Here is a 19,191-nt window from a genome sequence, read left to right as displayed (position 1 = left end):
AAGAAAACAAAAATAAATGAAGAAGAACATTGCGGAAGACGCGAACAGTCAGCCTACAGAGAGCATGAATGTATGACATTGATCTAAAGTGAGTAAAAAACAACAACAGATGACAGAATAATTTACTGTGAGCGAAATTCACATTTGTGTGTTATTTGAGCACAAGTTCCTGCATTGATGTGATGTGTAACACACGGACTCTGTTTGTATGTAATTGGAGACCACGTTAGTACGTTTAGGACAACTTGTTCAAAGTGTCAATGAAACCTACAGTTCATTAATTCAGATGTCATATCTTCCTATCACAGCCTAGATGACTGTAAATGGCCCTGTCAGCTTTAAGCAGTGCTCCCATGTAAAACCTGACAATTTAATGTTTACAGGTTACTGCACTTCCAGTGAGATATACTGTATTTGCTGTGAGACGTTTTATGAATCATTAGTTCATTAGTTCATTTCTGATCAGTTCGGCATAACATTACTGATGAACCATCGGTTAAATGTGGACACAACTGTCCTAACATTGGTTATTTTAACTGCAGACATTTGTCAGAACGACAGGTCAACCAACTCAGCTGAAATCCAAATAGGTGTAAAATTTCCCAAAGTAAGTAATGAAGTAAGTTTGGTGTATCCGGAATAACACAGTGGAGCCTGACGATTTGGAAAAACGTCTTAAGTTAGGGTGTTTGTGGTGTGTGCAGTAACAGATAAGTAAGGGAACCTTTAATTGGCAGATATTTGAATGGAGGCTGGCTGTGGAGAAGCAGATGTTTAAGTTGTGTTGCTGGAAGGAAACTGAAATATTAAAATTAAAACATAATTGTAAAACAGGCTGTTGATGTATTATGTTTATCAATTTCAAATGAGAGGTCATTAATGGTACACAGATTAAGTTAGACTTTACATCCACTCAGTATTTTTGTGATGTCAAGTCTGCCTAACCTGTAGAGTCAGGTTAGAAATAAATTATTGATTGTAGAGCTGCGATGATTAGTTGATTAAGCGATTAGTTCACAGTAAGGTTGTCAATACGGTAAGGTATTGACACTTCGATACTTTTTTGATACCACATGTTTAAAACGATACGATCTCCATTAATTATACATTCGATAGTATTGAAAGTACAGAAACTATAAAAAAAACAAAACAGATTTGTATTCAGATTTTCAACCCAAGTCTGCACAGATGAAACAACGGGGAAGAAAATCAACTGGTCCTGAACCTGTGGCTGTTACAGCACCCTCTCTAGCAACAAACCCACTAACCATCGCAAACTTAATTTAAAAAAAAAAAATCCTATCTTGTGTGCCTAGGGCTTTTCACTCTTGTTGCCGTGGTATCAAAAGAGGTATCGAGTATCATTTTTTTAATACTTTTTTTTATACTTTTTTATACTTAAAATTCTGGTATTGTGACAACCTTAGTTTTCAACTTTTAAATTAATCGTTAACTATTTTGATAATCAGTTAATCGTTTTGTGTCATTTTTAAGAAGAAAAAGTCCAAATTCTCTGATTCCAGCTTCGTAAATGAGAATATTTTCTGTTTTCTTTAGTTCTCTATGACAGTAAACTGAATATCTTTGAGTTGACAAAGACATTTGAGGACGTCATCTTGGGCTTTGGGAAACAGTGATTCACATTTTTTTCACCATTCTCTGACATTTCATGGATCAAACAACTAATCAATTAAACCAGAAAATAGTTAGTTGGAGATCTGATTGATTGTGATCTTTACCTGAAGTGCACTGCTTCACATTATCATATCTGGCAGCTCAATTGTCTCCTCTCTATTTTAGACTATGTATGCAGGTTGCGTGAGGTGGATGCTAAGCCACACGGTGAGAGCTGCGTGTGGAGGCAGTCCTGGCTACAGGATACCAGCATCAAGGTTCCTCATATGCACTGAAAGATCTAATGCTGCCGCCGCCACCACCTGGAGATGGTCTCCGTTCTCCACAGCGATAGACGACGCAGAACAGACTCCTGCACCGAAGAAAAAAAAGCAGGATCCCCGGGCACATGTCACGATCACCAGCGTCGGCCGCAAGATCCCGCAGCGTGAGATACAGGTGATCAGTGAGACAGGCGAGAACATGGGCACCATGCACCGTGCACATGTGCTCAAAATCATGGATGAGAAAGGTCTTAAATTGGTGGTGCTCAGTGAACATAAAGACCCTCCCGTGTACCGTCTGATGAGCGGCAAACAGATCCACGAGGAACAGCTGAGGCTGAGAGAGAAACAGAAAGCTAAAGCAGGTATGTGGTGTCCTGGCACGAGACTTTAGTTTAATAGAAATACATCACTACCTTTTTTCCCCCAGTTAATACACTGTATGTATAATGACGGGGAGCTGCTTACAATTTGCAGACCATACATTTTTTCAGAGAACCAGATTTTAACCAAAATGAATCCCAAAAAAAAGATATTGGAATTATTAACTAACTGATCTCTGTTTAGGATTTAAGTTTCTTAAAATGAGGCCCGATTACGCTGAAGTAAGTCATTAACTTTCAACATGGCAGATCCATCTCAGCACAATAGTATTCAGCAGATCCTCCAGCCAACCATATGTGAAACAGAATGTAACACAACAGGGCTGTAAAACGGGGCTCGACTGTATTCTCTCTACAGCCCCCGTGCAGGTGAAAGAAGTCACCCTTACATCTGGCATCGGCACTCACGACCTCACAACCAAACTGAAACAAGTGGAGAGCTGGCTGGAGAAGAAGCACCACGTTCGGATCACTCTGCGGTCGGGACGCATGCATCCCGCAGACAACCTGGTGAGGAAGAACACTCACGTTTTAAAAGTTTTTCACATATTTTTGCCTTTTTTTATTTGATAGCTACAGTTGAGAGATGATAGGAGATTAGAAAACAATTACAGTAACAAACATTTGGATATTGTGGACACACAGATACAAAGATTCAACACATGATTTCCTGACTTTCATGAACAAAGCTGACAGAATGAACTACATACAAAACAGCTCAAGCTAAAGGAAAGTACTGTAATTTTAGGCATGGAAAATGAAATCTTGTTTAAAACCTTTGCACGATTGTGCCTGTGATTGTTTTTTGAATATTTTCTTTTGTGGTTAGTGGTTCAGAATTATATACATGACAAATAATGTAGTCAGATAATGTCCTTTCAAGACACTCAAATACTCTGTAAGATATATCTGCATCCCATACTACAGAAATGTCAAAGATATTTGAGGTACTTAAGAAACAGTGTCACCACTGACGAGTTTACTTTTCAGTTGAAAAATGTCCCACTCAGGACATCTTAGTCAAAATTCTTTAATAACCAAATTTAAGAGATTTTAATCAAAAATTAACTGTTTATGTTAAATATATATATCAGATTTTTAAAAAACAACTTTCAATCATCAATGTCACTATTGGTCGGGCTCTAGTATGCACTGCTATCATTCACACAGTTGTATTTGTTGGGGTTTTCAGCAAAAATGCAACAAATTCTCTGCCTCCAGCCTCTCAAATTGAGGATTTGCTGCTGTAAACTAAATATCTTTAGATTTTGGGTCAAACAAAAGAAGCTATTGTAACGTTGGGCTCTATTTTCTGGAAGTAACTATTCATCAATTAATCGAGAAAATAATAGACAGTAATTGGAAGTTGCAGTTACTTTTCATGCTGTGTTACTTTGGATACTGTACATGTTTATGTTACATTTCAGTAGGTGAAGTTTGTTGTTGCCAGTAAGCCTAACTTAAGTAAAAGTTGCATGTCACTGATTGTCAGTCAAACCGCAGCTTCTGCTGTCCTCTCATCTTCTCTTCATGCCGTTTGCCAAACTGCGATGTTGAATTTTGCTTTAACAGCTAAGAAGATGCAGGACCATTATACTTTTATGTTTTATGGTCACACATTTGACAATGAATTCCCTCAAAAGTTTTCTTCAATAGCAAATCTTAAACATATGTGCTTTTATTTCCCGCAGGACACAAATCTGGAGCAGATAGTGCAACAAATGGAGGTAATGGTGGGATTTGTTTCCAAGCCAAAAGTCATACGTGATGGTCAAGCAGCCATGTGTGTCATCCGACCACCTTCAGCCAAGGAACTGTCGCAAATGAAGAAAAATAAGACTTCACCGTCGCAGTCTGCCAACTCCAGTTCACAGGCCGCTCAGCCCAAAACACCATCGCCTGTTAGCAACACGGACACAACAGAAGGGTCTACGCAGCAGTGAAGCCACAAAAGCAAGCTGACATCTGTTCCTAAATGTCACGTTTTGGTGTAAAATCCTTAATCAGGATTTTCTCGTAGTGTGAAAATATTTAAGGGCATGTTTGACATATAAAGTTTGGTGTGACTTGAAGACTAAGCTTCACTCCTCTGAAACAGTCACCATAGGCCATGTTCTTCAAAGGAGGCGGAGGAACTTTCTTTGGTACGAGTTAGTTCTCATATTACAGCATACTAGCCAACATTAAGGCTAAATAACTGGCTGGCTAGTTGCCGTAGGACTTTAGGTAACAACAGACCAAAATTTGATTTGTGCAAGCCGTGATTCAGAGGAAACCATTCCAGTGACCCTTCATGCCCTCTCGACAGAGACATCATCATCCTGTAAGAAACCACTCCTGTCAGAAGACGTTTTTACTCATATTGTAGGATAAAGTCGCTCAGACCTTTTCTTCTTGCCATCTTGATCCAGAATTGAAGTCATCTTATCAGTGTTATACATGTTAGGATGTTGATTATTCAATTCTGTCATGCTGTACACCTGTATGGAAGCATCAAAAATGAATTTTTGTACAGACATTCATGTTCCCCAGAGGAGGAAGCCTAATGACTTTCCTCTAATGACACTAGCGGGTTGACTTTTGTGTTTTTTAGTGAAACTTCTTGGATGGATTGTCATAAAAATTTGGTACAGACATTGAATGTCCCTGGTGATCCCTTCATGTTCCATCTAGTGCCATCTTCAGGTCAAAATGTCACACAGTAATGACACTCCCATCAGCCTCAGCTGTACTACCGTGCTAATTAGCAAATGTTAGCATGCTAACACACTCACATAAGACGCTGAACATGGTAAACATTATACCTGCTCAACATCAGTATGTTAATATTGTCATTGTGAGCATGTTAGCCTGCTGACATTAGCATTTCGCTCAAAGTACAACTGTGCCTAAGTACAAGTAGCATCAACGAGCTGCTACAATAGCTGTAAACATGTTCCTTTAATTTGTCAGTTGTCTTTGAATGGGATAATGGTGGTGAGCAGACGTTTGTTCCAAGATGGGAGGTGTGTCTTCACATAAGACTTTTGAACCCAAAATGTGTCGGAGTACACACACACAGAAACCCCTAGAGGGGTTAATGTGAAGAAACAAAAAATGGCGATTTGATGGAATCATGATGCTGATTATCAGGGAGTTAAATTTGCTGATCTATGTGAAGCAGGTGAAGATCATCATTGATTAGTCCCATGATGACTTATTAACACAATAATGTGAAAATATCATGGATGAGGCAGTCCATTCACCCATTATGTTCATTTTCAACAAGGGTTTTTATAACAACACCCTGCTTTCCTTGATTAAGAAAATGTTTGAGATGTGATAAAGACATCAAACCAACACCAACGTGTCTCTTTCTCTGCTTTATTCGAGATCCATCTTTATGGTTTTTTTTGGTAAAAAATAAAACAAATTTGGCGTACAGATACATTCACTTGTCACAGATAAATGTGTTTGCTTGACTGCAGCGTCAGTTCCACACTTTATCAACACCTTCCTGGAACAGCAGAGATACTGTCTTGGAACTTTTTTTTCTTTTTTTTTTTAAACTAGAGTCATACTTTTTCTATACATACAAAAGAAACCGAAGAAGAGAGAACTTAAAAACCACCTTAAGGCCCAAAAAAATAAAATCTTTCCTAGATTGTGTTAGAAAAAAATAAGAACAAAAGCAGCTCAACTAGCATGCATGGACAACATTTGTCAATAAGCCTCGAGTACTTTGTAGGAGGAGAAAGGTTTAACAAAGTGATAGTCCAGGTTGCCGCAGTGAGGGCACTGCTGGACGTTGCTGTACTCTGAGAAATACTGCATCCCGACCCGAACGTCCACCACCGGCTTCCCGCAGTGCTTACAGTTGAGACGAGCCTGAGGACACACGGAGAGGAGAGGGGAGGCAGGTCCATTAAACAAACTCCAGTATTAGTGTCGATCACTACAGAAAATAGCATCCCATCACCTCTGACATTTTGTAGATTCACAGCTTTTTTTTTTTACCCACTTTTAGATGAACTGACTCCACTCAACAGAGGTCAGTGTTTGTACCTGACAACACGGTGAAGCAGCCAGTATGTCATAGGTGTACATGGTGCCCAGTTGATGCCAGCTCCCATCCCAGCGTGACTTGCACTTGATGCAGACGATCTTGTGGACGCCTTCTAGACAGTCCACACAGATGGCGTAGAGGTGCATTAACCTGCCTGTTAGAAATGAAAAAATATAGTTAGTTGTTACATTGACTAAATAGCAAGAACAGTTGGTTTGTCTTTCCGCAAGAGTGGCTTATTTATAAGCTAAGAAAATCGATAAAATAAACTTTTGATTATATTTGTGGCTTGATTTGCTTCTACGCTGCAAGCAAAATCAGATCAGTGCTTCTGAGTCTCCTCATATATGGATCTGAGCAACCTGAGTGACTAGAAAGTCAGAGAAGTTGATCCTTACTGATGATATTGCTGCTGAATTTCCGCATAGATGTGATTTCATTTCCTAAAGAAATAAAAGATTAGCAAGTATAAAAATGCATTTTCCCTCCTGTTCATACTGGCTATTAAACGATTTCCTTCAAATGTGCTTTCAATGTAAGTGATGGAGGCCAAAATTCAGTGTGTCCACACAGTCATTTTGTGCAAAAATGTATTTAAAAGTTGATGTGAAGCTTATATGAGGCTTCAGCAGTCTGAGTAAGTCATATCAAGTGGATATCTGACACAGTTACAGTCTTTTTAGCATCAAATTCCCTCTTTGTGTTTCCTCAGACAGTGTTTCCCTGTTGAGCTGTGGTGGAAGTATAGTAACAAAAAGAGGAACTTTGGCACTGAAAAGACTGTAAAGTTGAAAATCTACTTGATTTGACTCATTTGAACAGCTGAAGCTTCACATTAGCTTTATATAAACTTCAAAAATATTTGCACAGAAGGAAGACTGTGAATTTTGTCACCCATCACTTACATTGTAATAAACAGGAGGAATGATTATGGCAAGAAAAACCTATTTCAATGTTCATTTGGGCTCCTGACTGTTGTTTTAAGAAAGACTTGAGAACCCATCCTTTAAAGTCCATCAAACCAAAGTTACAGAGGAAACACAGAGCAGCTTACTGTATAAATCACTGTATACATAAATGTAGTCAGAGCCACTCTAACATAAATCTGTCACAACAGAGCCATGATTTTGGTGTTCTGGGGTCATATTCACAGAACATCCCGAAGCTAAAAGTAGCTTGTAACTGGCTGACTTAGGAAAAACTCTAAAAATAAGGAGTATGTCAGTCCTAACTTTAGGATTCCTACATTTTTGGTCTTCAGACTAATTCACAAAGCATTTTAGGGCTAAAAGTAGCTCCTAAGTCTGAGAGAAGTTAGAAGTAGTCCAGAGGACTCCTAAGTTGCTGACGCCTGCTCATAAGATGCAGGTAATGTGCCCCCTTGCATCCAGATTTTGGAAAAATTCAACAATAATGAACTTTGGAAAGCATTTTTTGACATCAGGATTCAATTCAATCTGTGTACCAAAACATTAAAACAATAGAATAACACCAGAAATAAGGGTTGACACAATTCTCCACTGGAAAATGCAGTTCAACGCTGATGAACGTAATGCCAAAATACCCTCTTAATGCTTTTGTTTGCCAGTTGAAATGTAAATGAAATAATCACCAACTGCAACAAATAAATGAATAAAGCTGATTTCATGGCCATTGCTGGATTACCCGGTAAAATGGACTCTATATGTAGAGTTATCCAAACAATAGTATTAGTATCAACATTTAGATGGTGTTTGTTAAATACAATCTACAGTACAAGTAAATATTTTACCTTATTTCATTTATGAAATCTTTCTATACTACACATATACAGAATCTATCAATCCTATTCTATCTATCTAATCATGCTGCTGTTTAACATTCACTGACACAGTCCAGTCACCTGTCAACCAATCACTGTGCAGAGAGTGAGCAGGTTCATTGATGAAACTCTTAATTAGGAATGCTAACGAGGACTTAGGAGGACTCCTAGTGGTAAGATAAGATACTAAGTGAACAAGGCCCCTGATGTGTTTTCGATTATTTTCATTAGCGATTAATCTGCAGATTGTTTTTCAATTAATCAGTTATTCGTTTAGTCAATGAAATGTGAAAGAAATGGCATTCACAATTTCTCAGAGGTCATGGTGATGTTTTCAGAGTCCAAAAACTTAAAGGACATTCAATTTATTGCCATATATGACAAAGAAAAACATCAACATTTTTAAAAGATGGAACCATAAAATGACTGAAATGATTAACTGATTATAAAAACAGTCGCCGATTAATTTTCTGTCAATCGACTAATCGATTAATCGCTGCAGCGCTACTCCACACTTTTCTATCTTAAAAGGGAAAAACTTTGAATAAAGAAAGCAACAGCCACACTGACAAACCAAATCTTAATCAAACCCCATTGTTTAACTGTACCTACATTTCTATTCAGCCTGACAAAAAAGCATGAAAAACTGAATAAATCATCCTTTCATATTGATGCATATCAAGCATCATACATATCAAAGCTGGTGGGCCAGCACATCAAAGAAGCTTCATGCGGCCGCCGTGCTGATTCACATTCAAGCTGGACTGTGAAGAAGCCAGAGGAGAGTCTTTCTATGTCTATATACACAGTACAGATGGGCTCATTGATTGTTTAACCAGTTGCCTTTACGCAATGGAAAGCTAAGTTTGAACATGTTGGGTAGAAAACGAATATCAAATTGAGGAACGTAACATATGAAGATTTATTTGTAACCACTAAATATGTACAGTTTTCTCTAATTAGCAGCAACCTGTGTTTTTGTTGCACTATGCAATAATGTTGCTTCTCAGATAATTAAACACTGCACCTTGTTGCATTCAGGACCCACTGAAAAATGATTTAAATGTCACAATCTGAAAATGACTGATGGAACAGTTCACAGCTTGTAGAAACTGCTTCATTTAAGGGCTCATAAGGCAAAAGGGTTTGTATCCACTGCTTTATACAAACTGAATATAGTTTAATTAGTAAGGATTCAAAAGATTGAGAGATTTTATTTATCATATACTTATATAATATGTGCAGTGAAATGCAGGGAGGCATACTCTTGAGGCTCTGCTGAAAAGGCTACTGTGCAATAACCAATAATAATTAGAATAAAAGTAAGAATTAGAAATATAAATATAAACTATAAATATATGTAATATAAGTATTAAAGTGTATAATGACTCAATGCATGTACATGTTTTTTTTATAGTAATATAGAATAAACAGAATTAAAATGTGTGAATTCTTATCTTCTAAGGTTATTACAAATTCAACTTGATAGTTGAAAAAAACAATCTCACCACAAGGTCCATTTAGTAGCTCTTCTGGAGCTTTTGATCGTTATCACACGGTCTTCCTCAGCAGACGGAGTTGCCCTCTTGTCGATGAATTACAGATGTTCAAATTTCCATTTCTTAAAGTGCTCAGAAAAATGGAAATTTGAACGTTGAAATGTTTAAATTTGAATAAATGTAACTGAACCCAATATTATAACAACTGGACAAATCCATTTAATGAGGAAGAACATGTGTTACGATCGAAACCACCGGTACAGCTATTAAATCAGTAATGAGATCGTTTCGTGACCTGCAGTGTTCCAAGTCAAGAATAAACTTTCAGTCTCAGATTTGATGGGTGTGTGGTAGATTATTTTCCTCATTTCCCATGCTCATATATTTTTAAATAACATGTGTTTCTCAGCATCAGTTTGTTTGCACAGGATGAGACAAATAAAAATCTTTAATTGTAGGTCTTTACTTTTTATATTTGTGAATCTTACTGTATGTGAACTGTCATGTACAAAATATTTAAACGATGTCAACTCCATCCACCGTGTACTGGTGTGAAATAACCTCGGGTGATGACATGATCTTGAAAGCGGGTCTGACCTTGCAGGTGGCAGGGGACGTCGTACTCAATCTCGTCATGGCGTGAGGGGCTGAGAAACAGTGTCCCGTCCACCAGAGGAAACTGTTCAAACACAGGCAGCGCCCGGTGACACAGCGCACAGTTGACCACGTTTCTCTGGCTCGCACTGAGGGCTGACAGGATAAACCTACAGGACGAGAGTATGGACACAATATGAAACAACGGTTCAGAACTTTTCTCGATGGTTTTAGTGAATCTTTCTAAACAAGCTGAGTAGAGACGCAAAGATTAGTCCATTAATCAGTTAGTCAATCAATAGAAAAGCAGATGTTTTGATAATCAATTGATCGTTTTGAGTAATTTTTAAGAAAAAATGCCAAAATTCTCTGGTTCCAGCTTCTTAAATGTGCATATTTTCCGGTTTCTTTAGTCTTCTATGATAGTAAACTTCATATCTTTAGGTTGTGGACTGTTGATCAGGACAGAACAAGACATTTGAGGACGACTCTTGGGCTTTGGGAAATGAAGATCAATATTTTTCACTATTTTCTGATGTTTTATAGACCAAAAAAATGAATCGATTAATCAAGAAAATAATCAACAGATCAATCAATTGAAATTGTTAGTTGCAGCCCTAAAGCTGAGTCAATCCGATGACTAGGGGTGCTTTCCGTTTGGTTGACATGGCTCATTGTCTCCCTCTCCTCCTCGCATCTTAGCTCCTCCAAACAGGGATGTGAAACACAAAGGTAAAGACACAAGCATGTAGGGACATTCCAGTGTCCTTTTGATGGGATGGCATTTACTCAGGACGCATCTCAACTGTCAAACACTTTAAAAGAGAAATAACTGGTGCCTGATGACAGCTGCTCATTTACTGGTTATAGATGTCCTGCAGTGTCTGGCTGGTTTCTGACTGAGGGATCAATAAAAACAGCTATAAGTTATATAAATAACAACCTATCTAACCAGCTGAAACAGAAATTAATTGACAACTATTCAGTCACTCTTTTAAGGACAAAGGCTAAACATTTGCTGGTTGCAGCTTGTGAGAATTTGAAGCTCTTCTGTGTCATACATGATAGTAGACTGAATATCTTTAGATTTTGGGCTGTTGATTGGACAAAACAAAAATATTTAAAGCTGTCACACTGAGCTCTAAGAGATTATAACAGGCATTTCTCACTATTTTCTGACATTTTATAGACGACATGATTATTGATCTATTGAGAAAACAATCGGCTGTCTAATCAGTAATGAAAATAATGGTTAGTTGCAGCTCTAGTCTGATGTCCTGTTTTAGTCTCAGGCTGATATTATGGGACTAAAAATGATCATTTGCTGTTCTGCAGCACAGAGAAAGGAGGACAGGAGGAAGAATAATTAGCAGGATGGAAAGCACCCTACACCTTCTAATAATGTATTTTCTTTTGTCTCATAGTGTTTTAAATGCTGTTTCAGAGGCTTAAACATAAATCATGACTAAGCATTCAGGTTAATTTTGCCAAGTAATGATTTTATTTATAACACAGACCCAAATTCAATCAAGTCTTTGCAGCAGTGTTCCTCTTTTTTTTTTTTTTTTACACTGTTTATAACATAAACATAAAGGAACATTACTGTCATGGACGCACAGTGTCAAAGTTAATCACATTATACTGGTTGGCCTTTTGCAACATCAAAGCCATTATGAGCGTTCACTGTGTTATGGTTAAAGCTGCTGGCACTGAGGATAAACCTCTGCTATTTAAGACGGATTCCAAACCAAATAAACTGTATCACAAGCAAGGCTGTTAAATTTTGCAAATTGTCACTGTGATCTTTCTGGAATTTGGAGCAATAACACTCTAAATTAGCAATTAACCTCCAGAGATTATGTTTTACGGTGATGCTAGAGCTGCTCAGAGGTGTACTGAATGAAAGAAACTTATAAAAACAAGGCAATTTTGTCATTTTAACAGCAGAAAAAGAGTAAAACATGTTTTTCTTAATCTCAATAAAATAGTTGTCTTTATATATCTATATGCAGATACGTGTTTATCAGATAATTGACAATCAGGACTAAGAGGCAGAAGAACTAATCTTATAACAAATAATAAAAAGAGGCCTACCTGCGCAGCTCTTCCCCCTGGCCTGCCTGGGCATCGTCCTCCATGCGGACGTGGTAGGTGTTGAGTTTATGGCGAGGGATGTGGGTGAGGAGCTCCGAGAGGTCCAGCCTCCTAAGGAACTGCACCGGGTGAGGGTGGGCGCCATCACCCACGCTGCCGGAGGTGAGCCGGTGGTGAAGTGGGAGGGCGAAGGACAGCGGCAGGGGGAGAACAGACCCGGGGGAAAGATGGGGACCATCGGGCCCACCGCCGGAGACTCCCATGGAGCAACCGCCGCTCCGGCTGAGGGCTCCCCCGACTAAAAGGTGTTTCCTCTGCGTGTCCATGTGGACAGCTGATTTGAGGAACTCTCCCAGCTGACGGGAACCCCGAAAACCTGCTGCTCCGCCTCCTGCTGCGAGGACAGCAGTAGGAGAGGAGAAGCCGGTCGGAGGAGACTGTCCCGGGGAGTCACATGGAGACTTCTGAGGAGGCCCCAGAGGAAAAGCTCCTCCTGCTGCTGCTGCTGCTGCTGCTGCTCCTCTCTCTATAGAGTTCTGACGGTCCACTGATTGTCTGCGAGGTAGCTCCTGACTAGACGCTCTGTGAGCTACTTTACCTCCTCCTCCTCCTCCTGCCAGTGGCTTGCTTTTCTTGGGCTCCTCAAAAAGCCCGTCCCCTGGTCCCGAAGCGCCCCCACTGGCCCCCGTCCTACCCGTGCTCCTCTCAGATGGCTTCTTCTTACGCTCATCCTGCATGCGCTTCACCTGATACCAGTCGGTGTCTTTCTTCAGATGGCCCTGGCCGCAGCGGCAGGAGCAGAACCTGAAGGCCAGGTCGTAGCCCTTCTTGGTCCACATGTTCTGGCGGCACTGCTTCTCGTTCCAGGAGCGCGCCCGGCCGATGCAGTTAAACTGGACAAGAATGGAGCTCTCCCACTCGTAGAAACACTGTAGATGCATCCAGTTCCCGTAAGGGCAGAGCTCGTTGTTGCAGAGCACCCGCTGGTAGTCGTCCTTCTCAAGGTCAATGGACCGGGCCAGGCTGCAGCCGAGAGGGGTCGCACACTGGACCTCTGGATGAGTAAAGACAGAAGGGGAGACCAGAGAACATCATTTGATGTGTTCTCATCAAAATTTGACATTTATTTTACAAATGATACAGCTGCAACTAACAATTATTTTCATATAGATTAACTGGAAGATTATTTTTGAATTAACTGATTAATTGTTTGGTCTTAAAATGGTTTATACAGTTTATAAAGCTCACAGTGACATCCCAAAGTCCAAATATATTCAATTTACACTGAAATAATTTTCACATTTGAGAAGCTGTAGACCAAACAATGAATCGATTAATCGAGTAGTTTTACTCTGTTGTTCATTTTGACATTATATCTCCACAAAGCACTGATTTAAATGGACGACAACACGATTAAAGCTGTCTCTCCATCAGATATTACATTCGCAACATCACCAGCATCACACAACAATAAATGCAAATGTTTTTTTAAAAAAAGGGGGATTTCTGTGCTCTTGCATCAATTTATGAAATTCAACTAGGCCGCCCACCCGGAAGCCTGAGAGCAGCTCTATTCAAGCTCTGCCAATTATTGTCAAGTCTGGATGTGAATCAAGCGAATGTGGGCACTCAGTCTCTCTACAAGGAGCAGCTCATGATAACACACTGTGGGTGTGTGTGTGTGTGTGTGTGTGTGTGTGTGTGTGTGTGTGTGTGTAGGGGGATAGTTTCCTCCTTCCTTTTCCGGTACACTGTCAGCGTTTTTGTGTCTTTTCTAAGTCACCACATAACATTTTTAGCATCATTTTACTGGAAAAACTGATAAACGTCTACATTTAGTTAAGAGTTCAGCACGAATGAATCTTGAGATGAATCTTGCTTCGACACAGAGACGCAGGAATAAACAACAGTTATAGTAATAAAGATATTTTCTAAGTTGACTTAACAATACATTTATTTGAATGTTCTGAAAAGTAAATGTATATATTTGACTTAAAGGATAGGTTCACGATTTTGTGCAAAAATGCATTTAAAAGTTGATGTGAAGCTTATATGAGGCTTCAGCAGTCTGAGTTAGTCATATCAAGTGGATATCTGACACATTTACAGTCTTTTTACCATCAAATTCCCTCTTTGTGTTTCCCTGTTGAGCTGCAGTGGAAGTTTAGTAACAAAAAGAAGGACTTTGGCACTGAAAAGACTGAAACGTTGAAAGATATCTACTTGATTTGACTCATTTGGATGCTGAAGCTTCATATTAGCTTCAGATAAACTTTTAAATCTGTTTTTGTGCAGAAGGAGGACTTTGGATTTTGTCCCCCATCAATTACACTGTAAGTATCTGCTCACTATGTTCTTGAGTAACTGATTAATCATTGATAAATTGCCAGCCTATTGATTGTGAATAAATTCATCTAAAAGATCAATATGTGAGGTGATTCTTTTTGCTGCTTTTTTCCCTAACTTTGTTCTGTTTTTTTTTCTAAAGGCAGAACACGCGACTGAATTTCATTGCAGGAGAAGCCACCTGTTTCCTCTGTTAACTCATTAAATGGTTAATTGTTAATTACTAAGATATTAGAAAATATTAAAAAGGCCCATGGTGACATATTATAGCTTGTTTTGTATGGCCGACTGCCCAACACCCAATGATAATTCAGTTCACTTTAATTTAAGACAAAAAAGCAGCGAATCTCACAATTGAGAAGCTGGAACCATCAAATGTTTTTGCATTTTTGCTTGTAAAATGAAAATCACTGATCAAAATAGTTGATTGATTAGTAGTTTCAGCTACACTTCAGAAGGATACTGCATATGATGACTAAAAAAAATACTTTTTACAGTTCTGAAAAGTAAATATAAATACATTGCTTTGGGAGTATTTGTTCATCATTGTAATTATAAAGTCCATAACTTGTGTTACATTCCCTGATATAATTCAACAGTAATATAATAGAAGAGCACTAATCAGTGTTTTTACCCTCATAACACAATACAGTTATAACAGATCCACATAAAAAAAATCTCATTACAAAGTAGTAATAGACATAAAGATGAGCAGCGGATTAGTTCACATATGAGGTGAGACGGTTTTCCAAAGTCATAGTCAGAAACTACATTTGTACCACATGAAGTGTGAGTGCAAGAAGCTTGCAAGGGTGACTTTTTCAAGCTATTTCAAGTCTGTATGGGATGAAGTTGAACTTGAGTGCGCAGACAAGCGGTGAGGTGTCAGTATTACCCCTGAGGAAGGCCACAACCAAACACTGTGTGGACAAGGTGTGCGTCAGGAAAACACAGCTGAGGCCTGCACGGCAGCACACACACACACACACACACCAAGTGTAAGGTTGGCAGCCATCGGTCAGTAATGTGCATGTAATAATATTCACAGAATAACCGCACTGTGCCATTAAAACTTAAGACTACATCTCACAACAAGCAATTTTATGTTCATAGGTGATATTCTTTGTTTTCTCCAAGAGTAACAAGAGGACGTGCCAAACTCCCTTAATAAATCTGACAATTTAAAGATGTATTGCTCCTCAGGCACTAATCGAACCTGTTAAATCATGACTGAACCGGATTTACAAAACAGCAACAGCAGCTCCCCACTTCTGCTCACATCCGACACAGCAAGCAACACCTGCTTGAGTACATTTCCATCGTGTTTGCTCGCTGTTCCCACAAATATACTTGCACCAAAACACACCACAGTGGCGCTTAAAAACAGACTGTAAACCAGCTACACAGCACTGAGATCTCAGGGCAGCTGAGCGCCAGCTACTTGCTGCTTCATGTAAACACAGACGATCAAAAAACCCACATCGTTTCATAGAAGGCCTGAAGTCGTGATCGACCAGTGTAGCCTGTGTATGCCGATAATCTGACAACCATTAAACTGCTGTATTTTTTAACCCAAGTTTGGCACGGCTGCTCTCCAGATAAGAAAGAAGTGTGGAGTGGGGGACAGAAACATTTGCAACGTCGCATTGCATGTCTGTCACAGAGCTTCCCCTCGCAGGAAGACAGGCAGCATCAGCAAACTTCTCCATCTGTCCGCTTCCTCTCTTACCGCTCGAGCGCTCGTTTCTGGGTGCAGCCGCCGCGGCTGCGCCTCCTGTTGCGGCCGCACAGGCTCCATTTTCCTGCTCATCTCCGCTACTGTTAGTGCGTTTGCTTTTCTTTCCCTTGTTGCTCTTCTGGTTGGGCATTTTACAGGATTCGGGTGTCAGTGTTATTTTCGACCCGTATCAACGACTGCTGTCAACGCTGTCTGACATTTCTGTGGACTCCATTTGTGCAGAGGTGTTTTTGCAGTGTGCTGCTGTTGTTTTTCGCCTCCTCGTGGACGACAGGCCTGCTTCTGTGCAGCTCTGACAGCAACAGTCATGAGGAATAAAGCTGCTATAACCTTTCAGGACGAAGGCGTGTCCGTCTCTTGTTTTGATTCCTGCTCTGCTGCTTTCTTCCACCCCCTGACGTCACAGGACCCCCGGCATTGGTTGTCAACGTTTTATGATGCGTTCTCGTCCTGTGGGAAACCCCGTAATTTACAGCTTTAAATACTTCTGTTTATTTATTTTATTTTGAAACTGAAACGACGATTATAAAAATGAATCCATAACCATTTGGCAGTGGCGGAAAGTATATTTGGTCGAGTACTGTACTTAAGTACAATTTTGAGGTACTTTACTTGAGTATTTCCATTTGATTCTACTTTATACTTCTACTCCACTACATTTATTTGACAGCTTTAGTTACTTTTCAGATGAAGATTTGACACAATGGATAATATAACAAGCTTATAAAATACAACACATTATTAAAGATGAAACCAGTGGTTTCCAACCTTTTTGGCTTTTGACTTCTTACAAAAAGCAGTGTGTAGTTGGAGTCACATTTCAGATGTCTATGAGTTGTTAACAGCTCCACCAAATAGTGATTTTTTTCCCTCTAAATTTCTCACGTGCTTTCATTTCAATAAATGTTCAAATGATCCAATATTTCACCAAAAATCAAAGATTAGAGAAAAAGTCCAAAAACTGAAAATAGATTTGTGTATCAGAACTTTGTTTTTTCTTCTTTTCTCTCCCATTAATCATCTCACGACCCCTCAGATTTATCTGGTGAAACTTTGGAGGGGCCCGACCCCTAGGTTGGGAGCCACTGGACTAAACTAGCTAACTGTATATAAAGTAGTTGAAACTAGCTCCACCTCTTGCAGTTACAATAGTAACATGCTGCTCTGACACTGATGCTTCAGTATTAATAATCTAATGATGTCATATATAATAATATATCAGTCAGAGGGACCAAACCACTACTTTTACTGCAATACTTTAACTACATCAAGCTTATAATACTTATGTTCTTTTTACTGTAGTAGGATTTTTCATGCAGGACTTTTACTTGTAATGGAACATTTTTACATCTCTGTATTGGCACTGTACGATCTGAGGTACACTTTAATGAAAGAAATGTTATGTTTAAGAAGGCATTTACTTTTTCCTTAAAGCAACTGAGCATTAAAATAGCAGATTTTTGAATAGAGTTTGGCCTGGTGGTGCTATGTACCAGGGTTAATTGCTGCAATCCTACAATGTATTGTTGCTTTTAAGAAATCAGCAGACTTCCTTCAAGCTAACAAATCTTTTTTCTTTAAAAGGTTTGTCTCATTCACTTGGTTTTGTTCCCTTCTCTCGCAACAATGGATGTCCCTCATGAAATAAATTTGCTGGTGCAGGAGATTCAGCGACTTGATTTTCCTCTCTCATTAATCATCTCATGACCCCTCAGATTTATCTGGTGACCCTTTGGAGGGGCACGACCCATAGGTGGGGAACCACTGGACTAAACTAGCTAACTGTATATAAAGTAGTTGAAACTAGCTCCACCTCCAGCAGCTACAACAGTAACATGCTGCTCTAACACTGATGCTTCAGTATTAATAATCTGATGATGTCATATATAATAATATATCAGTCAAAGGGATGAAATTAGTATTTCTCCTTTGACACTTTAAGTATACTTGGCTGATAATACTTCTGTACTTTTTGCATAAGTAGCATTTTCAATGCAGGAATTTTACTTGTAATGGAGTATTTTTACATTGCTATTGGTACTTTTACTTAAGTAAAGGATCTGAATGTTTCTTCCACCACTGACGTTCGTAAAACCAATTAATCCTTCTAAGCACACATGTAAAACATTTATGAGTTCCAGCTTCTCAGATGAGAGGATTTTTTTGCTCTTACATAACAAACTGAATATCTTTGGGCTTTGGGATGTTACAAACAAACAAACAAACACTTGAAAACATCACCTTGGCCTATTGGGAAGTTTGTTTAGTAACATTATATTTTGACAGCTAATAGACTAAATGATAAATAGACAATCACAACAATAACCATCAGATCAATCAATAATGAAAATAACGGTTAATTGCAGCCTTATTTTGTTTGTTTGTATATCATAGGATAATGCAAATGAGCTATTGTTGTGTACACTTGCTCAGTTATTGACCACAAGATGTGATTGAAAGCTCTGGAAAGAGCTAGTAGACTTTGAGTTATGATTCTTTTTTCAAACTACTGTTTCCAAGGTGATGAATTTACATTCACATTCAAATGCTTTCACATTTAACTGTAACATCTAAAATGGAAATTCATGGGTTGCAGGAGCTAAAAATACACAGATGGACTACAAAATGAAACGACACAGAAAAAACAAACAGTCATAATAAGCATTCATGAGTGTCATTGACTGCTGTCGGTTACAGTGACAAGTCAGTGACACAGTTTATGGTTTTCTGTAACAAAAAGTCACATTTCAATCCAGACTAGTCTTGCTCATAACAGTGTCTTTACATTAAACC

The 19,191-nt window shown here is 39.0% G+C and overlaps 2 protein-coding genes across 3 annotated transcripts; one reads left to right on the top strand and one right to left on the bottom strand.

Annotated features, from left to right (window-relative positions):
• mtif3 (mitochondrial translational initiation factor 3) lies at positions 1-4,919 on the top strand. Its single transcript, XM_042390703.1, has 4 exons — positions 1-88; positions 1,801-2,263; positions 2,640-2,791; positions 3,973-4,919. The coding sequence occupies exons 2-4, from the start codon at positions 1,804-1,806 to the stop codon at positions 4,222-4,224; spliced, it is 864 nt and encodes a 287-aa protein (XP_042246637.1). The 5' UTR covers positions 1-88; positions 1,801-1,803; the 3' UTR covers positions 4,225-4,919.
• Positions 4,920-5,115: 196 nt separating this feature from the next.
• heca (hdc homolog, cell cycle regulator) lies at positions 5,116-16,786 on the bottom strand. Of its 2 annotated transcripts, none has more exons than XM_042391512.1 (5): positions 16,390-16,784; positions 12,315-13,368; positions 10,224-10,390; positions 6,326-6,480; positions 5,116-6,148 (listed from the first exon to the last, which is right to left on the bottom strand). In XM_042391512.1, the coding sequence occupies exons 1-5, from the start codon at positions 16,526-16,528 to the stop codon at positions 5,984-5,986; spliced, it is 1,680 nt and encodes a 559-aa protein (XP_042247446.1). In that variant the 5' UTR covers positions 16,529-16,784; the 3' UTR covers positions 5,116-5,983. The 2 variants fall into 2 exon arrangements, with proteins under 2 accessions (XP_042247446.1, XP_042247448.1); XM_042391514.1 differs by having other exon boundaries at positions 6,081-6,148; positions 6,282-6,480; positions 16,390-16,786.
• Positions 16,787-19,191: the final 2,405 nt, after the last annotated feature.

This window comes from Thunnus maccoyii, chromosome 17 (genome assembly GCF_910596095.1).
Source record: "Thunnus maccoyii chromosome 17, fThuMac1.1, whole genome shotgun sequence".
Taxonomy (NCBI): domain Eukaryota; kingdom Metazoa; phylum Chordata; class Actinopteri; order Scombriformes; family Scombridae; genus Thunnus; species Thunnus maccoyii.
This window is presented reverse-complemented; position numbering and strand designations above follow the sequence as displayed.

Bases quoted from the DNA above. Each gene is read 5' to 3' on its own strand.
- mtif3 (XM_042390703.1), top strand. From the start codon at position 1,804: ATGTATGCAGGTTGCGTGAGGTGGATGCTAAGCCACACGGTGAGAGCT. The intron at 2,264-2,639 runs GTATGTGGTGTC...TTCTCTCTACAG, and splicing joins GAAACAGAAAGCTAAAGCAG to CCCCCGTGCAGGTGAAAGAA. The intron at 2,792-3,972 runs GTGAGGAAGAAC...TATTTCCCGCAG, and splicing joins TGCATCCCGCAGACAACCTG to GACACAAATCTGGAGCAGAT.
- heca (XM_042391512.1), bottom strand. From the start codon at position 16,528: ATGCCCAACCAGAAGAGCAACAAGGGAAAGAAAAGCAAACGCACTAAC. The intron at 13,369-16,389 runs GTAAGAGAGGAA...TTACTCATCCAG, and splicing joins CAGAAACGAGCGCTCGAGCG to AGGTCCAGTGTGCGACCCCT. The intron at 10,391-12,314 runs GTAGGCCTCTTT...CTCGTCCTGTAG, and splicing joins CAGGGGGAAGAGCTGCGCAG to GTTTATCCTGTCAGCCCTCA.